Source organism: Mustelus asterias, chromosome 14, assembly GCF_964213995.1.
Source record: "Mustelus asterias chromosome 14, sMusAst1.hap1.1, whole genome shotgun sequence".
In the NCBI taxonomy this organism is placed as follows: Eukaryota; Metazoa; Chordata; class Chondrichthyes; order Carcharhiniformes; family Triakidae; genus Mustelus; species Mustelus asterias.
In genome coordinates, this window is record NC_135814.1 from 44,866,906 (window position 1) to 44,889,312 (window position 22,407).

At 41.8% G+C, this 22,407-nt stretch overlaps 1 protein-coding gene across 4 annotated transcripts in view; it reads left to right on the top strand.

The window, feature by feature from the left end:
• Positions 1–22,407, top strand: part of LOC144503635 (CD302 antigen-like) — a 39,262-nt gene that overhangs the window by 424 nt on the left and 16,431 nt on the right. For 3 of the 4 annotated variants that reach the window (XM_078228283.1, XM_078228284.1, XM_078228287.1), the window contains exons 2-3: positions 9,119–9,238; positions 16,860–16,979. In XM_078228283.1, the coding sequence (XP_078084409.1) occupies positions 9,119–9,238; positions 16,860–16,979 (240 nt within the window). The remainder of the gene's footprint in view (positions 1–9,118; positions 9,239–16,859; positions 16,980–22,407) is intronic. The other variant, XM_078228285.1, reaches the window with a different exon arrangement.

The following is a 22,407-nucleotide window of genomic DNA, read 5'->3' on the forward strand; positions in this document are numbered from 1 at the left end:
AGGATGAAGCGATGTGTAAGTTTGGGGAGATATTCTCCAACAAATTCCCTTTACACTTCAATCCGGAGTTGCTCTGAACTGTTATCTTCTCAGAATCCCGGTAGGAAGCCTAGCACAGTTTTATTTCTTAGTGACTTCGCCAGATGGTCTTCACAGCCTCTTAAAAAGAACTAACACAAACATTTGTAATTTTTAAAAAAAACTTTAATGTAGGCAGGGCTATATTTGTCGCCCTCTAAAGGCCAAACAATTTTGCTTGGGGTAAGCATTTAATTCTCAACCAAGGATTGCATTGTATTGATTTAAATTTTGAAAGTTTTCCCAGATCCTGACAAGTCTTTTTAACCAAAATATTTTTGCATTCATTCACTATATTCAGAAGAATTTTGCCTTTTGCGAAAAGCGAAACAGAAACAACCAACGTCCCAGTTGCAAGTGCTGCTTTGTCAAAGTAACACTCTTATCTGTTCAGTATGTCGAAGGAAAAGCAGCTTATCTTCTATAGATAAAAATAATAAATTGTATTGCTTAGTAAGCCTGTGAAGTTGCTGATTGGCTGTGGTATATCACATGGTGACTATAAACCAATCAGTTCTTTACAAGAACAGAAAGGCAGCCATTTCTTTTTGATCTTGGCTTTTATTTAAATCACATCCCTTGTGTTTTTTTATTTATCCTGGTGCCAGTTTCCAACCCTCACCTCTGTTGTGCTTTAACCAATACTCTGTTCTCTCTTCCATCCAACCATGGCTACATGTCAAAATTAAAGTTGCCATCTCTGGTTGGAGGTATTCCTCAGAAATAGAGAGTAGTTAAGTGCCCTCGTTAGTGGTTTTGCACCAACAACTGTGGCGTGAGATGTTCTTCGAACTACAGGAAATCACCCCAAAACAGGCAATAATGCAGGAAACCAAGGCCGAGGAAGAGAGAATACTGAAGGAGAAGGTATCCCTTGCACTGTGTGTGGTCACGCTGCCAGTCACTGCTATTTTCAACAGGGCCCACCTCTCCCTGTATCTTTGGACTCTGAACTGAAGATGACATCCCAAAACTAGGAGCTTCACTCAGAGCAAGTCTGCATTTGGACTTGATGCATCAAAGCTGACTGGTACAGACTGTCCTGAACCAAAGAGAGAGATTGTGCAAAAGGTTCTGGGTACATTTCTGGGGAGGCAAAATTCTGCTCTGCATCAACATTTCTAAACCAGTAACTGGATTTGGTCATGGTAAAGGAGATTTTTCATGGCATGATATCACAGCCGTCATGCCTTTAACAATCTAAGCCTGTCTGCAAAAAATCATAAACATGTCTATGATGCATCTATCTCAGAAGGCAAATTTGGTATGTAACTAACTGCAATGATACTCCACCCACGGCCAATTCTCAAAGACATGTTGGGACAAACAGATTTCATGAGGATTCTGCAGACTACAAAGACCTTGCTTGATAATTCCATTGGGAAGAACCAAATTAGGAAACAAATTAGACTGACTCCCCAGTGTGTGAAGTTTAGAACAATTATAGTATTGTGTCTGACCCTAAGCTTTTCACTAAAGAGTTGTACAAGTGAAAATGATGGATGTTTGGCCCAAGGCGCAAGGTGACTGTGATTACAATATCTCATAAAGGGATGCATATCCTTTTACTGTTCCACATCTGTTCAATAAGGCTTTTAAACCACAACACCTGATTACCTTCTTTGTGAAACTGGCTGTCAAATTTATGCATCCCCACTTTGGTGATACTTTTGGATCTGGTCTGAACAACATAGCCAACTACTGTAATTTAGCATGATTTAGTAAGCTGGAATTCCTTATCCAAGATAGTGAAGAGGTTGTAGTTCTCTGTTTGGTATCTCTAAGGTCTCAGCTTTATTTTTCTGCCATGTAAATATAAAGATCTTCCTTGCCTGCCAGTTTGCTTTGAAGGCCTTGTGCTTGATTTTGTTTTAAAATGTGATTTATTATTGTCACATGTATTGGGATACAGTGAAAAGTATTGTTTCTTGATCACTATACAGAGAAAACATGTCGTTCACAGAGTACATAAGGGAGAAGAAAAGGAGAGGGTGCAGAATGTAGTGTTACAGTCATCGCTAGGGTATAGAGAAAGATCTATCTAATACGAGGTCGGTCCATTCAAGACTCTCATAGCAGCAGGGAAGAAGCTGTTCTTGAGTCAGTTGATGCGTGATTTCAGACTTTTATATCTTTTGCCCCGACGGAAGAAGTTGGAAGAGAGCATTTTTGGGGTGCGTGGGGTCCTTGATTATGCTGGCTGCTTTTCTGAGGCAGTGGGAAGTGTAGATGGAGTCAGTGGATGGGAGGCATGATGCACTGGCGTACGTTCACAATCCTTTGTAGTTTCTTGCAGTCTTGGTTAGAGCAGGAGCCATATCAAGCTGTGATACATCCAGAAGGGATGCTTTCTATGGTGCATCTGTAAAAGTTGGTGAGAGTCGTAGCAGACATGTCAAATTTCCTTAGCCTCCTGAGGTAGAGTCAGTCTCTGGCAATTATTTTTGTTTCAGAAAATAGATCAGAATTTACATCGTCAAATTAAGATTTTTTGACCCTTTTAATCAAATAGAAAATTAGGCCCCCCTGGGAAGATTTCCTTACTTTACAAACAGGTATACTGGAATATTGGAAAATTAGGCAGGTCAGAGAGTGTGCCTGTGAACAATCCATTTAATTTTCCTTCCTTACTGATTTAAGTCTGTCTTAAATCAGCTAAGAAAGTACATGCCCCTTCCTGATAGCCAAGTTACCTCTAAACATGAGCACAGAAATATGCTGCACACCTGCTTCCTCAAAGGCCAGCAGAATACCTGGAATCTGTTACTCTGAATTTAATAAAATTAATGAGTGTCAGTGCTGTGTTGAGACACCAAGAAGATCTGGTCCAATATCTTTTGCAGCAAATACCTTTTGGTGGAAAAAAAACAATGTTCATGAATTCATCCAATGTTTTGAAAATATTACCTACCCTTTGCTGTCTTGAGCTCTTTACAAAATAGAAGGTCCTCTACATTTTCCTTATACCACACATACTGAACATAGACAAGTGGTGCATCTTAGAAATCTTAGAATGGCTTCATCAAGTTGTGTAACAAAGCCATTGCCTCACAGTTGATCAATGCACAGCAAAACTGTCTTCTGACATTAAATCAATCCATCCTTTGACAATGTCATTTGACATTGTTTTTTTCCCCAGTTCCTTGGCCTTCTGATCTCCAAATGTTTTCCTTGCAATTTCAATGGCACACTATTATCAACCCCTTAGGAATGGTATGTGACTTTTTTTGTTTGCTTTAGCAATTTTCTGCACTGACATGCAGGATGAGACTGCAAGCTTTTATAAGCAATCATTGTGAATTTCATTGGGTCAAAAATGTTGCTTGTTTTTATTTATTACGGGGAGGGGGCGCCATCATTTGACTCACATGTATTAATATACAGTGAGAAGTATTGTTTCTTGGGTGCTATACAGACAACGCATACCGTTCATAGAGAAGGAAAGGAGAGAGTGCAGAATGTAGTGTTACAGTCATAGCTTGGGTATAGAGAAAGATCAACTGAATGCGAGGTAGGTCCATTCAAAAGTCTGGCAGCAGAGAAGAAGCTGTTCTTGAGTCGGTATGTGTCCTCAGACATTTGTATCTTTTTCTCAACAGAAGAAAGTGGAAGGGAGTATGTCCGGGATGTATGGGGTCCTTAGTTATGCTGCCTGCTTTTCCGAGGCAGTGGGAAGTGTAGTGGATGTCAATGGGTGGGAGGCTGGTTTGAATGATGGACTGGGCTTCGTTCACAGCTCTTTGTAGTTTCTTGTAGTCCTGGGCAGAGCAGGAGCCAAAGCAAGCTGTGATACAACCAGTGCATCTGTAAACGTTGGTGAGAGTCGTAGCGGACATGCCAAATTTCCTTTAGTTTTCTGAGAAAGTAGAGGCGTTGGTGGACTTTCTTAACTATAGTGTTGGCAAGGAGGTGGGACCAGGACAGGTTGTTGGTGATCTGGATACCTAAAAACTTGAAGCTCTCGACCATTTCAACTTTGTTCCCATTGATGTAGACGAGCATGTCCACCACTACGCTTCCTGAAGTCGATGACTATTTCCTTCCTTTTGTTGACATTGAGAGAGAGATTATTGTCGTTGCACCAGTTCACCAGATTCTCTCTCTCTCATTCCTGTACTCCGTCTCCTCATTGTTTGAGATCCGCCCCACTACGGTCATCAGCAAACTTGAAAATCGAGTTGGAGGGAATTTGGCCACACAATCATACCACACAAGGAGTATAGTAGGCGGCTGAGAACACAGCCCTGTGGGGCACCGATGTTGAGGATGATCGTGGAGGAGGTGTTGTTGCCTAGCCTTACTGATTGTGGCCTATGGGTTAGGAAGTTGTTCTTTGTTCTTTGTTCTGAAAAGTTCAGGATCCAGTCGCAGGGGGAGGAGCCGAGCCTCAGGCCATGGAGTTTGGAGATGAGTTTCATAGGAATATCAGTGTTGAAGGCTGAGCTTTAGTCGACATGGGTATCTTTGTTATCTAGGTGTTCCAGGGTTGAGTGCAGGGCCAGGGAGATGGTGTCGGCTGTGGATTTGTTGCGGCGGTAGTTCGTCCAGGCAATCTGGGAGGCCAGAATTGATTTGTGCCATGACTAACCTTTCGAAGCACTTCATAATGATGGATGTCAGAACCACCCCACCGGACAATAGTCATTAAGGCGTGCTGCTTGGCTTTTTTGTACCAAGATGATGGTCGTCTTCTTGAACCAGATTGAGACCTCAGATTGTTGTAAAGAGAGTTTGAAGGTGCCTGTGAATACCCCCGCCAGCTGGTCCGCGCAGGATCTGAGTGCTCGTCTGGGTACCCCATCCAGGCCAGTGGCTTTCCGTGGGTTGACCTTCGAGAAGGCTGCTCTGACATCTGAAATGGTGACCCCAGATACAGGTTCATCCAGGGTGGAGGGCGTGCTCTCATTGACCTCTTGGCAAAACAGGCATGTATTTATGATGTGCGTTTACAACAATTACCTTGGTGTTTTTGTCATTTTTCTTGCTCCTACTGAAGTAGCGCCATACATAATTTAATTTTAGGACTTAATACATTTTTATGTGCCTTTCACTGCCTAAGGTCTGCTCCACTCCACCAACCATTTGCTTACCAAAAAGTGAATCAGGAACAAAAAACACAGTGCTCACTCTGTCCCCTTTTATGTTGAACTGGACTAAAATTCCAAGTTCACATCCTCCATTTTGGAAACCGAACTTCTTTCTGAATTCTATCAAATCCCAACATGGCATAAAAGCCAGTGATTCAAATTAACCACATCAGAGAGAACCAGAAATAAATTAGACAGTGTGCCACCGTACTCGCCTAACATTGTCACCATCAATCTTTTCGTGACAAAGGCAGTTTTCCTCCTCTTGCTCCTTCACGAGTAGCCAGAGGTATCACTCGAAAAATATAGACAGCCAAACCACGTCCATCAGAGAAGAATGTGGCCATCAATATAAAGGTTGGAGTCTGGATATAAAGGAAACCCGTGATAATGCATTCTGCTATTGTATGAACGTAGACTGAAGACAAAGGAGAGAATCACACTATATCCTGACTGATTACTGCAGGATGTGGAGATGCCGGCGTTGGACTGGGGTAAACACAGTAAGAAGTTTAACAACACCAGGTTAAAGTCCAACAGGTTTATTTGGTAGCAAAAGCCACACAAGCTTTCGGACCCTTAAGCCCCTCCTTCAGGTGAGTGGGAATTCTGTTCACAAACAGGGCATATAAAGACACAGACTCAATTTACAGAATAATGGTTGGAATGCAAATACTTACAGTTAATCAAGTCTTTAAGATACAAAGTTTGTATCTTAAATTATATTATTCTGTAAATTGAGTCTGTGTCTTTATATGCCCTGTTTGTGAACAGAATTCCTACTCGCCTGAAGAAGGGGCTTAAGGGTCCGAAAGCTTGTGTGGCTTTTGCTACCAAATAAACCTGTTGGACTTTAACCTGGTGTTGTTAAACCTCTTGCTGTTATTACTGCAGGCCCAGAGACTGGTCAGTCTTTCTTTCCACGCCTTTTATTCCTGACTCATCTCAACCTCCCCCACCCCACCACCAACTAGGTCCCTTTTTCTCTGACCCTCCCCACTGAAGGTCACCTGGCACATGAGCGTGCCATTAATGGTGTCCCCTCCCCAACTCATCTGTCACTTAAATGTGGAAAAAGATCTCTCTTTTTCTAAATTAAGTAACTGACTTCAAACCTACATGGGCTGGTTCCTGTAAGAGAAGAAAGGAAAAAGGTTGAAAGGAAGCCTTGCTACCTTGGCTCCTGCAACACTAGACTATTCATTGATTTTCCTGCACTGAATTGTGGTTTCAAGAATCCCTAACTCCCACTGTTTTCTCTTATTAAAAGCAGCAAGTGGGCTGCAATGAATGTAGACATGTTCAAAAAAAGGTTGGCGAGATAAATCCATAGAAGCCAGTGCTACTTGTTGGAAGAACTTGTTCTGACCACATTGGAAATTACATCTAATGATGAGAGCTTACACATACACCGTTTTAGTATTGGACATTATTCTGATTGTCAATAGATAGGGGAGCACAGAAGACGACTGATGGGGAGAAACCAATTAGTGGGAGACTAATGGGACAAACCAACTTGAGAATCCTCTGAAATCTTCTCCCAATTCTCCCGATTGAGAACTCTGGTCTGGATTGACAATGCAGTTCAGCACCAAGTAAGCACTGTTCTGACAAAGGTGCCATCATATTGATGTCTGCCTACTTAAGTTGATGGAAAGGATTCCGTGGCACTTTCAGAAGAAAACTTAGAAGTTCTCCTTGTGCCGTAACCAAAAATCCTCCCTCAAGGAACATCAGCATAAACAGATCAGTTAGTCATTCTGTCACTCGTACTTTGTGGAACTTTTCAGTGCTCAAATTGACTGTCACTTAGCAGCGTCAGTGCATTTCAAATTGTGTAAACTAATTGGACATCTTTGGAGTGTGATGGTGGTTTTTAATTGCAATTCTTCTACATTGCAAAGTTAGAGTGAAATGCAAAAAGGCTTTAAATTAAAACTGCACAACTATGCTCAGAACACATCAGAACAATGATAAATCCATTCCCCCTCCCTCATCTGCACAGTGGTTAGCGCTGCTACCTCAGTGCCAGGAATGCAGGCTTGATTCTGATCATGTCTGCGTGGGTCTCCCCATGTCTGCGTGGGTTTCCTCTGCATGCTCCGGTTTCCTCCCACAGTCCGAAAAGACGTGCTGGTTAGGTGCATTGGCCATGCTAAATTCTTCCTCCGTGTACTCGAACAGGAATCTGAGTCTGGCAACTCGGGGATTTTCACAATAACTTCAGTGTTAATGTAAACCTACTTATGACACTAATAAATACATTTTAAAACATCTTGGGGGTTACCGTTAACCAGAAACAGAATTGGACCAGCACATACGTACTGTGGTTACAAGAGCAGGTCAAAGGCTGGGAATTCTGCAGTTAGTAACTCATTTCCAGACTCCCCATCTACAAGACAAAAGTCAAGAGTGTGATAGAATACTCTCCATTTGCCTGGATGGATATGGATCCAACAACATTTAAGAAGCTCAGTACAATCCAGGACAGAACAGCCCACTTGGTTGGCACTCCACCACCTTAAACATTCATTTCCCATCCAACAACGCATAGCGACAGCAATGTGTACTATCTACAAGATGCACTGCAGCAACACTCAGGGCCAGGAACCCAGGTTCAATTCCAACCTTGGGTGACTGTGTGGAGTTTGCACGTTCTCCCCGTGTCTGTGTGGATTTCCTCCTGTGTGCTCTGGTTTCCTCCCACAGTCCAAAGATGTGTATGTTAGGTAGATGAGCCATGGTAAATGTGCAGGGTTACAGGGATAGGACAGGGGTTTGGGCCTGGGTAAGATGTTTTTTCAGAGTCAGTGCAGTCCCAATGAGTTGAATGGCCTCCTGCACTGTAGGGATTCTGTGGTTCTAACTTAGCAATGCTCCTTCAATTGCACCTTCCAAACCCACAACCTATACACTGTGAAAGACAAGGGCTGCAGACACACATAGGAATAGCAATATCTGCAAGTTCCTCTCCAAGCCACACACCATCCTGATTTGAAATTATGCTGCCGTTCCTTCGTTGTCACTGGATCATAAACGTGGAACTCTCTAACCGCACCAGGAGTGTACCTACACCGGGGCATCTGTTCAAGAAGGCTGCTCACCACCACCTTGAGAGCAATTGGAAATGAGCAACAAAAATCTTGTCTTGCCAGTGTTACTCAGATCCCATGAAAGAAATAAAAAATAATCCATTAACGCTATTTATACTGTATGCACTTGCAGAATAGTTTTGTGCTGGCTATGTAGACAAATAGGAGGAATTCATATAATGGAGAGAGAGATGGTGTCCCTCCTAGGTGGGCACTCCATGCCCAGTGGAGGCACCTGCTGGTGAGGACACAAGGACCCAGACAGAGTAAGACACCCCTCCCATCCCAAACCTTCGAATCAATCCCCCCTCACCAGAAACACTCTGTCTGGCCCCAGCGAAGCCGCCACTCTCAGCTTACTCCTGGAGCACAATCATTGATCCTGTACTTAGTCATATTGTGACAAGAGGCATTGCTCCCAATGGCAGTGCCGGTGCTAAAAGCAGCCAGCTTCTGATTGACTGGCAGCTCTCTGTAATTGGGATATCTGCCCTGCAGTAGGATTTCTGGGAAGAAATTTCCTTCATAGGAGCTAGGAAATCCAAGAACGAACAGGTAAGTGCCTCCTGAAAATAGCTTGTCGCGGCCGGGGGGGGGGGGGGGGGGGGGGGTTGGATTCGGTTTTCCAGTCAGTGCATGGGACCCCCCACCACAATCATTAAATTCATCCCTGATGACCAATGGGGAGAAAATATGGAGTGGAAGATATAAGTAAGTTAGAATGAACACATCATGCAATCTTATAAAATTGGCTGATTGCTATCAAGTGTAGTGGGTTTCCTGAAACTATTGGGAATCTATGTTGAAAATCTGTGATTTTGAAAGCTGGATGTAACAAAGTTTTATTCCTTCTTTTGCAAGACTGTGATTTTGATTCTGGTGCCTCATGGATTCCATTTGAAAGCAAATGGTACACTTTCATTTCAACTCCTGGAAATGGCTACACAATGAACAAAGCTCAAGAAATATGCAAAGAAAGTGGTACTGTATCCCTTTTAAAATATTTCTTAAAATTGTTGAATGTACATTTCGTACAAGATACCATTGCAGCAAATGTTTCAGATTTGGTCACGGATAGGACAACTTGAATTTTTATAGCATCTTTAGCATAGAGCAACATTCCAACGCACTTCACAGAGGTATATGAAATCTATGAGTGACATTGTCAAAATGCATATCAAAGACATGAGTTTTGAGGATAGTATTGAAGGAAGTTGGGGAGTTAGAGAGGAGGAATGGTTAAGGGAGGGAATTGCGGAGGTTGGGACCTTGACACCTGAAGCGCATCCGCCTGTGGTAGGGTGAAGTGAGGAGTATTGCACAGAAGTCCAGAATCAAAGTTTAAGGGGGGGTTTTGAAAAGCAAGAGGAGGTTACAACAATAGGAAGGGATGAGGTTATGGAAGAATATCACACGAGGATGAGCAACTTAAATTGGAAACATTAGCATACTTGGTCAGTAAGGATAGGAGTGGTATACAAGTGAAATCTAATGTGAAATAGGTCATGGACAGCAGGTGAACTCAAACTTATAGAATGAGAAAGATGGAAAACTAACCAAGAAAGCAATGGAATGATCAAAGTTGGAAGTGATATAGGCATGGATGATGGTTTCAGCATCAGATGTGTTGACACAGGAATAGAGGTGTCAATGTTACAGAGGTAGAATCATACAATCTCTGCAGTGCAAGAGGCCATTTGACCCATCGAGCCTGCACCAATTCTCTAATAGAGCATCATACCCAGTCCCTATCCCCGTAACCCCACACGTTTACCCCACTAATCTCTCTAACCTGCACATCTTGGAACATTAAGGGGCAATTCAGCATGGTCAATCCGCCTAACCTACTCATCTTTAGACTGTGGGAGGAAACCGGAGCATCTGGAGGAAACCCACACAGATACGGGGAGAATGTGCAAACTCCATACAGACAGTCACCCAAAGCTGGAAATGAACCCTGGCACTGTGAGGCAGCAGTGCTAATGTAGAAATAGGTAATATTTGTTATGGAGAGTACATGGGGTGAGAAGCTAAACATGGACTCAAATAGCTGTCACAGTAGCTGGGGAGATGGTAGGATTGGCCCTGAGTATTGACGTCCATAGGGGCTGCAGATGACTTTTTCATTCTTCACATTGTTTGAATAGAGGAGACCATACCTTATTCAAGGCTGGGAATAGTGGAATTGCCAGGCTGATAACATAGAGACAGTGATCTGATTAAGCGAGATTTTGAAGAGATTGAGTTGTCTATTTATGGGTTTGTGTCTACGGATGATATTGCTAAAGGGCAGAAAGTAAATGAGGAAGAAGAGATGGGCAAGGAAAGATATTGGTGGATGCCAGAGGTATTGGTTTGGAAACACAGGGATCACTTTGCTGGAGAGACTGTGGCTATCATTGGATAAATAATGATGGAAACAAGCAAATGTTGCAGAGAGGTTAAAAGGGGGTAATACACTATTTTTACAGTCAGAGAAGATAACATTTGTGACTGTTGTTAGGACTGTTTTAATGATGTGGTATGGATGGAAACCTGAGTGGAAAGAGTCAAATATGAAATTGAGGGAAGAACAGGCACTGCAATTGAAAAGTAACAACATGTTCAAGAATTCTAGGTGAAAGGGAGAAGAATGAGGGGGTGTTTTTTAAGTATGTGGGAAATGAGGATATTGAAAAGAACAGGAAACATAGCAATTTGGTCAACAAGGGAAGAGGTGCGATAAAGTAGTCTAAGGAGTGAAGTACTAGAGTTGAGCAGTCAGTGAGAGACAGACAGAATGGTCTAAGGAGTGAAGTTGGCAAGCTGAGTGGTCAGAGAGACTCAGGTGGAGTGATGTCCAAGAATTGAGCAGTCAGAGTCGGGTGGAGTGGTCTAAGGAGTGAAATCTGATTGCGGAATGATTAGAGAGAGTCAGTGTGACCTTTAGTCAGTGAACTGATCGGGAGAAAATGTTTTTAAAAATATTGCACAATGATGTCTCAGCACAAGTCACATGGGGTAAGACTGCAATTAAATAATTTAATAAGCATCCGTGGTGAGCTAGATCAAATAATTGGCATAAAAAATGAAAATAAGACAATTTGATGAAATATATAAACTTATTCAAAGTCCAAATATTGTACATTTTATAATGTAGCTTAATTACAATCAGTGCTAAATTAATCAATCAGGTCGGGGATAAAGTTTGAATTAGGGGAATATAAATATTAACAAATGTTTCAGTAAATTAAAATCTGAGGTATATAGATAACTAAATAAAATATTTAAGTTAACCTATAAAAGTGTTACCTTGGCACAAGGGTAGGAGCTGACTAGTGAGGAGCTTGAGTGTTAAGTGTTAATTTAGTTAATAGTCTCATAAATCTTCATGAATCAATAAATTAATTTAGTTAATAGTCTCTGTGTGGAATTTGCATGTCCTCCCTATGTCTGCGTGGGTTTTCTCTCGGTGCTCTGGTTTCCTCCCACAGTCCAAAGATGTGCGAGTTAAGGTGGATTGGCCATACTAAATTGCCCCTTAGTGTCGGGGGGGGGGGATTAACGGTAAAATACATGGGGTTATGGGGATGGGGCCTGGTTGGGATTGTTTTTGGTGCAGTCTCGATGGGCTGAATGGCCTCCTTCTGTACTGTAGGGATTCTGTGAAATAGCTATGACAGGGAAGCTCCATGCCAAGCATTGCAAATCCTATCCTATGTGAGAATGCCAGGTACTTCCAGTCTCCTGGACAATGATGTGTGCAAGAAGTGTCGTCATTTGGAGAAGCTTGAACTTGGGTTTAAGCGGCAGCAGGAGTCACTGCAGTGCATCCATGAGACAAAGCTACATGGATAATATATTTCTCGAGGTGATCATGCTGTAGTTTAATGACGTGGAGGCAAAGAGGGAATGAGTGAATGCCAGATGGCAAAGGAATTCCCTTAGTGCAGCTCTTTGTCTGACCAGTATTCAGTTCTGATAACTGGTGAGAGTGATGGTTTCTCTGGTGAATGGGTGGCACAGCTATATGGGGAGGCAGAATAAAAATAGAGAAAATTTTTGAAAGGAGACTCTGTATATAAGGGACCAGGCAAATGCTTTTGTGGTTCCTGCCGTGATTCCAGGGTGAAATTTTGCCTCCATGGTGCCAGGGCGAAGAATGTCACTGAGCGGGTGCAAGAGCAGTCTGAGGGGGAGAGTGATGGATAGACGTTGTGAACCACATCAGTACCATTGACACAGCGAGAAAGAGGGATGAGATCTTGCAGGTAGATTTTAGGGAGTGAGGAAGGAGCTAAAAATCAGGACTTCAAAGATAATCTCTGGATTACTCCCGGTTACACGTGTGAGTGAGTATAGAAATAGGAGGACAGAGCAGATGAATGCATGGCTGGAGGGATGGTGCAGGAGGGAGAACCAGAAGATCCTGCCAGAGTTAACAGTTGGAAAATTCCGGCTCTGATTCCATAATGACCTGCCAGGGTGTACAGGGAGAGGAATTTCCCCCCCAAAAAAGTAAGTGCCCAACAGGTGGGAAAACAGGAGATTTTCCTGCCCATTTTTTGGGCGTACTTGTATGAATGAATCTCTGACACTGTGCATCACAGAGTGCTTCAGAGGGATTCACATCATTAACTGGGGTGGCAGTGGAGGGGGGGCCTCATCCTGCCCGAGAGGACAGCAGCATAGTGCTGAGCAGGCCACTGCACATGCACCGATCTGTCAGTGCGGAGATCAACTCATGCGCTCTGGCCCTGCCGTCGCCAGCCTCCTGATCACTGGCCCCGCTGTTGCCGACATCTTCCCAGGCTGCCAGATCCCCCACCATGGCCAGCCCCCCTCTTCCACCCCCCCCCCAAAATCCCATAGGCAGCGGGTCCCCTTCCCACCACTGATCGCCCTGCCCCACCACTGATCGCCCTGCCCCCCCTCTGGCCCCTCCCCCATCTGCACTGCCCTTGGGCAACCTCCCCCCTCACTTGCTCCCAACCTCCCGGAGTGGGCCTCAATGTCCTCTGGTGAGCATGCCTCTAAACCTTACTGGTGGGGATCTCTCCCCTGGGAGACTACTGTCCAGGCCTGCTAATCATATTGAAATTGTTTCTATTGGCTGGGGAATCTGAACCATGGGGGCACAGTCTCATGATAAGATATTGATCATTTAGGACTGAAATGAGGAGATATGTCATCAAAGAGTTGTGAATATTTGAAATGATCTGCCCCAGAGGGTTGAGGTGCTCCATTTTTGAGGCAAGGTGGACAAATTTTTGGTCTCTTAGTGAATCATGGGAGTGGACAGAAAAGTGCAGCTAAAGCCCAAGGTCAGCCATGATCATATTGAATGGCGGAGCAGGTTTGACAGGTGCATGGTCTGCTCCTGCCCCTACTTTCTGGTGTTCTTGACTTCCTGTGGAATATAAAATTGGCAGCAAAATTATAATGGAGCAGTGGTCTGCCTTCGAAGAGGAGATAGTGAAAGTACATCCCCATGAGGGTCAAAGATGAAGCAACCAAAGGCAGAGCTCCCTGGATGATGAAACAGAAAGAGGGCAAGATGAGGCAGTGAAAAGATGCAAATGATAATACAAGTGAGGAACAGGGTTAATGTAGAAAATTCAGAGAAGTGAGAAAAGAAATAATAGAGGCAAAGAGAGTGTATATGATTGATAGGTGACATAAAAGGGAATCCAAAAGTCTACTATCAATATATGAATAGAAAAAGGATAGTAAGAGGAGAGGTAGGGCCAAGTATGGACCAAAAAGGGGAACTACGCATGCAGGTGGAGGACATGGCTGATGAACTAAACATCTGTCTTTCTCGAGGAAGATGGTGTTGCCAAGCCCATAGTGTAAAAGGAAGTCGTTGCGATATTGGATAGGCAAAACATTGATTAACGGGAGATTTTCAAAAGGCTGGCTGTACTTAAAAGTTGATAAATCATCAGTTCTGGATGGGATGCAACTGAGGATGCTGAAGTAAATAAGGGTGAAATTTGCAGAGGCATTGACCATTATCTTCCTTAGATATATTGGCAGTGCCAGTGGACTGGCGTAGTGCAAACATTACATTCTTGTTTTAAAAAAGTTGTAAAGATAATCTCAGCAGTTAAAGGCCATTTGTTTAACCAGAGTGGTGGGAAATCCTTTAGAGATGATAATCCAGAACAAAATTAGCAGCCATTTGAACAAGTGTGGATTAACTAAGGAAGGCTATCTGTGTGGAGTTCGCACATTCTCCCTGTATCTTCGTGGGTTTCTTCCGGGTGCTCTGGTTTCCTCCCACACTACAATGAGGTTCGGTTGATTGGCCATGCTAAATTGCCCCTTAGTGTCAGGTGGACTAGCAGGGTAAATACATGGGGTTAAAGGGATAGGGCCTAGTACAGGCTCATGGGGCCAAATGATCTCTTTCTGCACTGTAGGGATTCTATGACTTCCAAAAGGCACTTTGATAAAGTTGAAGTCCATGGAATAAAAGGGACAGACGAAGACAAATTTCACTGAGTGATATAAAACAGAGTAATGATGAGCAGGGATTCTATGACTTCCAAAAGGCACTTTGATAAAGTTGAAGTCCATGGAATAAAAGGGACAGACGAAGACAAATTTCACTAAGTGATATAAAACAGAGTAATGATGAGCAATTGTATTTTAGATTGGGGGAAGACATATGATTGGCTTCCCAAACCAGGTGTACTGATTTTCTAATATATGTAATAGATTTGGGTGTGCAGGGCACAATTCCAAATTTTGTAGATGACTCAAAACTTTTAAGTATTGTGAACTTTGAGGAGAATAGTGAGATATGACAAGAGAAAATAGACAGGTTGATGGAATGGATGGATATGGGGCAGGTGGAATTTAATACAGAGAATTGATACATTTTGACAGGAAGAATAAGGTGCAATATTTAAAAAAATAATACAAGTCTAAAGAGGTACAGTAACAGTGTGATCTGGGGGCATATTGCACAAGTCATTGGAGTTGCAAGGATAAAGCATTCAGGATTCTGGGCTTTATAAATAAGAGCATAGAGTACAAAAGCAAGGAAGTTATGATAAACACTTATAAATACAGGTTCACCCTCAACTGGAGTATTGTGTCCAAATCTTGAGCATCACACTTTAGGAAGGATGTGAAAGGTTTAGAGGGGTGCAGAAAAGATTTGCAAGAATGGTCCCATGGTTCAAGGAACTAGGGATCAGTTACATGGACATTGGAAACCCTGGGATTTTTCTCTGAGAAAATAGAAGGGTGAGAGGAGATTTGATCGAGGTGTTGAAAGGCATGAGGGAACTAGACAGAGTAGATGGAAACAATCTGTTCCCCATTGAATAAGGGTCAAGAACCAGAGGGCACCAATTTAAGGTAATTGGCTAAAGAAGCAATGGTGACATGAGGGAAAACTTTTTTTCCCTGAAAATGTTAGAATCTGGAATGTGCTAGCTAAGGGTGTAGTGAAAGCAGATTCAATGGATACCCATGCCAGAAGGGAAGCAAATGGCCTGGATTTTGTTGTGGGCGACTTAACAACAGTGCTCACTGCTGACCTCAAAGAAAGCTGCCCACAAAGATCTAGCATTCTCTGTGGCATGGGCTTCTCTGAAGTTCACGTTAGCTTAAAAAAAAATTCCCATTGAGAGGGAGACCTCAACATTATACCTTCCAGAAAAGCAAGATAGAAACCTTAGCTTCTCTATTATTTGACACATGTGCAGTCCCAAAGTTGCTTTTGGCTTCAGTGGAATGTCAATGTCGAACGCTGATCATTTTGCCACCATTACCACCACAAAATCCTGCCCATCTTGTTTTTGCAGGACAGGCTATCAAGTGACTGAACTAACTCCTGGTAATGTGCTTCATATATGGTTCACATTTGGTCTGAAATTGTGCACTGAGAAACTTCAAATGCTATGCTGCCAGATCACTTCCTTTTGTAAAGACAAAATATTGCGGATGCTGATATCTGAAACAAAAGCAGAAAATGCTGAGGAAACTCAGCAGGTCTGACAGCATCTGTGGCGAGAGAATGGTTCTATTCTCTCTCCACAGATGCTGTCAGACCTGCTGAGTCTCCCCAGCATTTTCTGCTTTTGTTTCACTTCCTTTCGTGTTGTTTAAAATAATCTTGTCATGCTTTGCTGAAATGTTCTCAGATTTTTAATTGTTAAATCATTGCTTGTGCCAGAAAACTAACAAATGAAGAGATTTTACCGTTTCTATATTTTGGATGTTGTGTAGTATGCACATATTATTGAAGATAGCTGATGTCTTGAAGAATTAAAAAATACTGTATGCTGAATATTTTTAAACAGAAACACTACTTTAGTTAATATGTACTTGTTTTGAACCGTTAATTAACTTTTACAATACAGAATGTCATGAAACAAATATGGCTTTTCATATTTAACTTTTTAGTCTTAAGGTAATTTAACTACATGCATGATTCAAGTTAACAAACAAATTTACCATGATATTGAGGATTGCAGACAGCCTCATTCATTGCTCCCATTTTCAATATATGGGTTTGAAGGTATCTTTTGAAACAGTTAAATTTGCCAAATATTCAAACTTTAATTGTGATCCCTTCTTTTGTTTGTGACTATTACTTTTCCCTCAGCCCCAGGTGGTAATATTGTCAGCATTCTTAATGAACAGGAAAACCAGTTCATTGTTGACCAGTATAAAAGGACTGCACAATCTGGAACTATTTGGTTGGGTATGTTCTTTGACACAGATAGTAAGTATTAGCTGGTTTGTTCTATGCTGTGTAACACATTAAAAAGTAAAGTTGCAACAATTGTATTTTGCAAAGATTTTATTTCCATTTTAATTGTTCATATAATATGCTACAAGATATTTGGAATAACTGAATACTAAAAAGATAAAGTTGTCATATTCCTGATGACCAAATTGTTGCTTAAGAAAAATGCCCTTTCAGAGGGAAAGCTGACTGGTGTTGCTTTAACCCGAGGATCACCACACCTCAGGTGGGGGGGGCAAGGTTGAGAAGGCAGGCCTTTGTGAATAATAAAGTATAATCCTAGATTCATTCACCCAACTTAATGAATTATACCCTAAAATCTGTTGATTTGCTTGGATATTTTTGTATATTTAGCTCTTACTGTTTTTTTTGTGTAGGAAGCATATTATTTTAATGGCAGACACTTTAATATGATTTGTTTACATTGTCAAAGAAAGCATCTGATTGTTTCTGTATAAATTTAATAACTGAGGCATTTTTCACATCATCTCAAAATGCCATGCCAAAACTGATTATTTTTCCGTGTAACCTTTTTGGCATGTTCTGTTAAGTTATCATTCTGACAAGAAATTTGTAGGTTTGCCAACAATTTACCAAGTTAATTAATTTCCACGTGCTGATTGTTGTTGATTATCCAAGAATCCCTCAGGTTGATGTGTGGCAACTGCTGAATAGCACAGAGCAACGGAAACTAACTCATTGCATATTTTCAGAGCTAGACATTTTGATTAAAAATTCAACAAAGGTTTCATAGCCCAACATTAACAATGTGAAATACACTATTTACTAGAGTTTTGATTCAATAGAACTATAGATACCTACAGCACAGAAAGAGGTAATTAAAATCCATTGTGCTCGTGCTAGCTTTTAATTAACATAATCCAAAATGCATCCCACTGTCTAATGATGCACCTTCTGTGAGTTTTGAGATAGTGCTCAAAGTACAAATCATCTGCATGTACTGTGCTTAAAAGTGGATTCCGCATTGACTGGTAAAGTACATCATCCAATATACCAATGCCCATTTTCTTAAATGGCCAATGTTCCAGGGAGGACAAAATAAAAGTTTCATAAACACTCTTAAGCTCTTACTAAAGTGTGGCAGCATTGACATTAACGACTCAGTGAAGCTTGCTCCCAATCACTCAGAGTAGCGACAACTTGTCCATCAAGTTGCATCACAGTGTGAGTCATAACATCTTAATGATAAGGCAGACCAGAGGCAAGGGAAGGAAAGAAAAAATAAACAATTCTGGATCCCACTATCTCATGGGGTATCCTGCCGTAAGTGCCCAAAGATCTGTGGGTCAAGACCAAAGGTGGAAACTCACGACCCTGAGTAGATATCATCCTCGAAGCTAAGGACAGCTGACAATACCATGTTCAACCCATTTCTAAACCGAGCAACACTAATTTACCCTAACTCTTTATTTTCTATCTGTTAACATACTAATTTCCTCATACAATATATCTGAATTCTTCTAATGAGCCCTATGTGAGACAACTTATTGAGCACCTCCTGAACTCCATATGCACCTAATTTATTTTTCTTGTCCAATCAGTTAACTCAAGTTATGGATTTTAAAATGTGTTTACAATTGGCATTCGACTAACTTGTGTATAGATACTAGTTTATTCTTTACTTCTTGAACAATGGCATCACATTAGCTTTGAGCTAGTCCGGTGGCACAATTTCTACATAGTTGAGAATTGAAAATTTGAGCTCCTACTAAGAATAGTCTGTGGGGTAAGCCATGATACCATAACGTGCTTTATGCACCATGTATTTTACTAGCTTTGGCAGAATCAATTCCTTCTCTGCAGTTATCTCGGTAGTTTTTTGAGAAGGTGACAAAAATGATTGATGAGGAAAGGGCTGTGGATGTTGTCTACATGGACTTTAGTAAAACATTTGACAAGGTCCCTCATGGCAGGCTGGTGCTAGGACCTTTGCTGTTTGTAATATATATAAAAGACTTGGAAGAAAAAGTAGCTGGTCTGATCAGCAAGTTTGCGGATGATACTAAGATTGGTGGAATTGCGGATAGTGATGAAGATTGTCAGAGAATACACCAGGATATAGATAGGCTGGAAAATTGGGCGGAGAAATGGCAGATGGAATTTAATCCGGACAAATATGAGGTGATGCATTTTGGTAAATCCAATTCAGGTGAGAACTATAAAATAAATGGCAGAACCATTTGGAGCATAGACACACACAGAGACCTGGGAGTAAAGGTCCACAGATCCTTAAAAGTGGCAGCACAGGTAGAAAAGGTGGTGAAAAAAGCATATGGCATGCTTGCCTTCATCGAACGGGGCATCGATATAAAAGTTGGCAAATTATGTTACAGTTGTATAAAACGTTGGTTAGGCCACATTTGGAATACTGCATCCAATTCTGGTCACCACACTACCAGAAGGATGTGGAAGCTTTGGAGAAAGTACAGAAAAAGTTTACCAGGATGTTGCCTGGTATGGAGGGTATGAGCTATGAGGAGAGATTGAATAAACTGGGATTGTTCTCCCTGGAAAGATGGAGGCTGAGGGGCGACCTGATAGAAGTTTATAAAATTATGAGAGGGATGAGGTGAACAGTTGGAAGCTTTTTCCCAGGGCAGAAATGACCATTACAAGGGGGCACAAGTTCAGGATAAGGGGGGGGGAAGGTTCAGTGGAGATGTGCGGGAGAAGTTTATTACACAGAGGGTGGTGGGACCTGGAATGCACTGCCAAGTGAGGTGGTTGAAGCAGTTATGGTAGCCACATTTAAGACTTATCTCGATAGACATATGAACAAACGGGGAATAGAGGGATATAAGTGGTTGGTCTAGATAGGTAAACATGATCGGCACAGGCTTGGAGGGCCGAAGGGCCTGTTCCTGTGCTGTACTGTTCTTTGTTCTTGTTCTGCAATCTCACTCCTGCCATTATTTAAATAAACATTAGTAGCTCTGCCATAACCACATCCTCAAATTAGGCTCCACTCACCCTGACCAGTCCAAACTCTCATTAGGGATCCTGTCAGGCACTGTTAACATTAAAAAGAAACATCTGAACACCCAGTAACTAATGAACAGAACTAGGCCACATGATTTCTGAATTTTAAATAAAAACAAACCTCATTGTGTATATAAGGAAACTTTAACAAAGTAAGTACTACTAACATAACAGTATAGTTTATTAAGGACTTGAGCTATAAATTCAGTTCTACTATTTATTCCTCCCCCCTCGAGTTCCCTTATATGTTACAAATATTGGTATGTTCATTTCTTCTGGGACCAACGCAAAGGTATGCCACAGCCCTCCAGAATTTACTTTCATTCGCCTCAGTATTCCAGCTTTCTTCACAGTGCAAGTGTCCACTCTCCCCACCCTGGTCTGTTCGACATGCCCCCGTTCTCCTTGACGGGGCCTGTCAACCCAGCCCTGATGGAATCACAGACTTACCTGGATTTTGGGGTATGCATGGTTTCCTGTTCCTCCAAGGCCTCTACCAGCTCTGTGTCTTTTCAAACAATCGTTTTGAAGAATCCTGACTGAGACAGGCCGGAATGTTACCATCCCGCCTGCCGCAGGAATCCGAGCAGGCGAGGGGTGGAACATGGAAAGGTCCATTGACCTCGGGTGGGATTTTACAGTTCGGGATGAGCGAGGCTGTAAAGTCCCGCCTGAAAAGTCTAAACCAGGAAAAGTAAGATATTTAATTCAATGTAAATGCATTTTTCAAAAATAGATGGAAAGAAAAGTTCAAAATATTGTTTCCATTTTTATTTTTTATATAATCTCCAACAATAATTAAATCTATAGAAATGCTGAACAGCACTTATAAATTTTCAATGCAAGAGAGTTTGGCAGTAATTAGAAGTGTCAAACTGTTAAAAAATTCAGCCATGCTTGCATGAACAAACCCTCATCTTTTCTGTTTCAAGGTACAATAAAACTGCTCATATTGCTGGACAAATATTCATTATGGGACATGGGTGCCGCTGGCTGGCCAGCATTTATTGCCCATCCCTAGTTGCCCGAGGGCAGTTGAGAGTCAAGCACATTGCTGTGGCTCTGGAGTCACATGCAGGCCAGACCAGGTGAAGACGGCAGATTTCCTTCCCTAAAGGCCATTAGTGAACCAGATGGGTTTTTCCAACAATCGACAATAGTTTTATTGTCATCAGTAGATTCTTAATTCCAGATTTTTAAAATTGAATTCAAATTCCACCATCTGCCGTGGCAGGATTCAAACCCTTGTCCCCAGAATATTAGTTGAGTTTCTGGATTAATAGTCCCGTGATAAAACCACTAGGCCATCGCCTCCCATTTCCGACATGCTTTCAATATATTTTTCATCCATCTAGGGAAATAATCTGGGCCAAAAATCAATGACTTGAAGAACAAAGTACAGATTCTAATTTTGAGCCATTAATCTGCATTATAGTCAAAATTGAAATAGAAATTGATATTTTTTCCAGGTGATTTAAAACTGCTACATTTTTATAACTTGTTCTCTCAATCAGGGCACGCATTTGCAAGGTTGTATTTATTGCCTGCTCCTAGTTATCTGGAGAAGGTGGTGTTAAGTTATTAAATTGCAGGATATTGACTAACGATAAAGGAATGGCAATCCATCTCCAAAGCATGGCGTATAAATTGAATGGGAGCTTAAAGGCAGTGGTGTTGCTCTGCTACTGTTGTTCTTGTCTCTCTTGGTGACAGCTGAGGCTGCAGAATATGGAGGTGCTCCAATGCATTCTGTACACGATAAGACTACAAGTGTGCCAGTGGTGCAGGAAATGGATATTGAATTCAGTGGCAGGAGAAAGTCACCTACTCTGTGGTACTTGAGTGCTATTGCAGCTGCACCCTTCCATCATACTCTTAATTTGACTTATAGATGTTGGAAAGGTTTTGAAGCGCAAGCAGATTACAGCTTATCCCACTTCCGTCCCATTCTTGTTGGGTGTCTGACCATTTAAGCTTTTGGTAAATGGTGAGTGAAGGATTTGGCAATGATTGTGCCTTTGAAGGCCAATGGATGACGGCTGGCCTTTCTCCGCTTTGAGACTGTCATTGTGTGCCACTTATGTGATGTGACTGTTACCTGCCAGTTGTCAAACCCCCCCACCCCCCACCATTGATTACAGTTTTGCTCAGGTTTTTTGATGCACGTGCAAATAAAAACTGCAGGATATTTTCACTATATTAACAGCATAGGTTGAATTTGTTGATGCAAAAATAAATCTGCAGAATTTTATGATTGGAGTCTGTACATTATTCTCAGTCTCCGATTCAACCTAACAATATTTCTCGTTTAAGAAGGACCATTCAACAGTTTGGAAAACAAGAATAAATAGCACCCCTTAAATAGCAGACAAAACAGGTTCACTGTTTTTTGCCATATGGCATT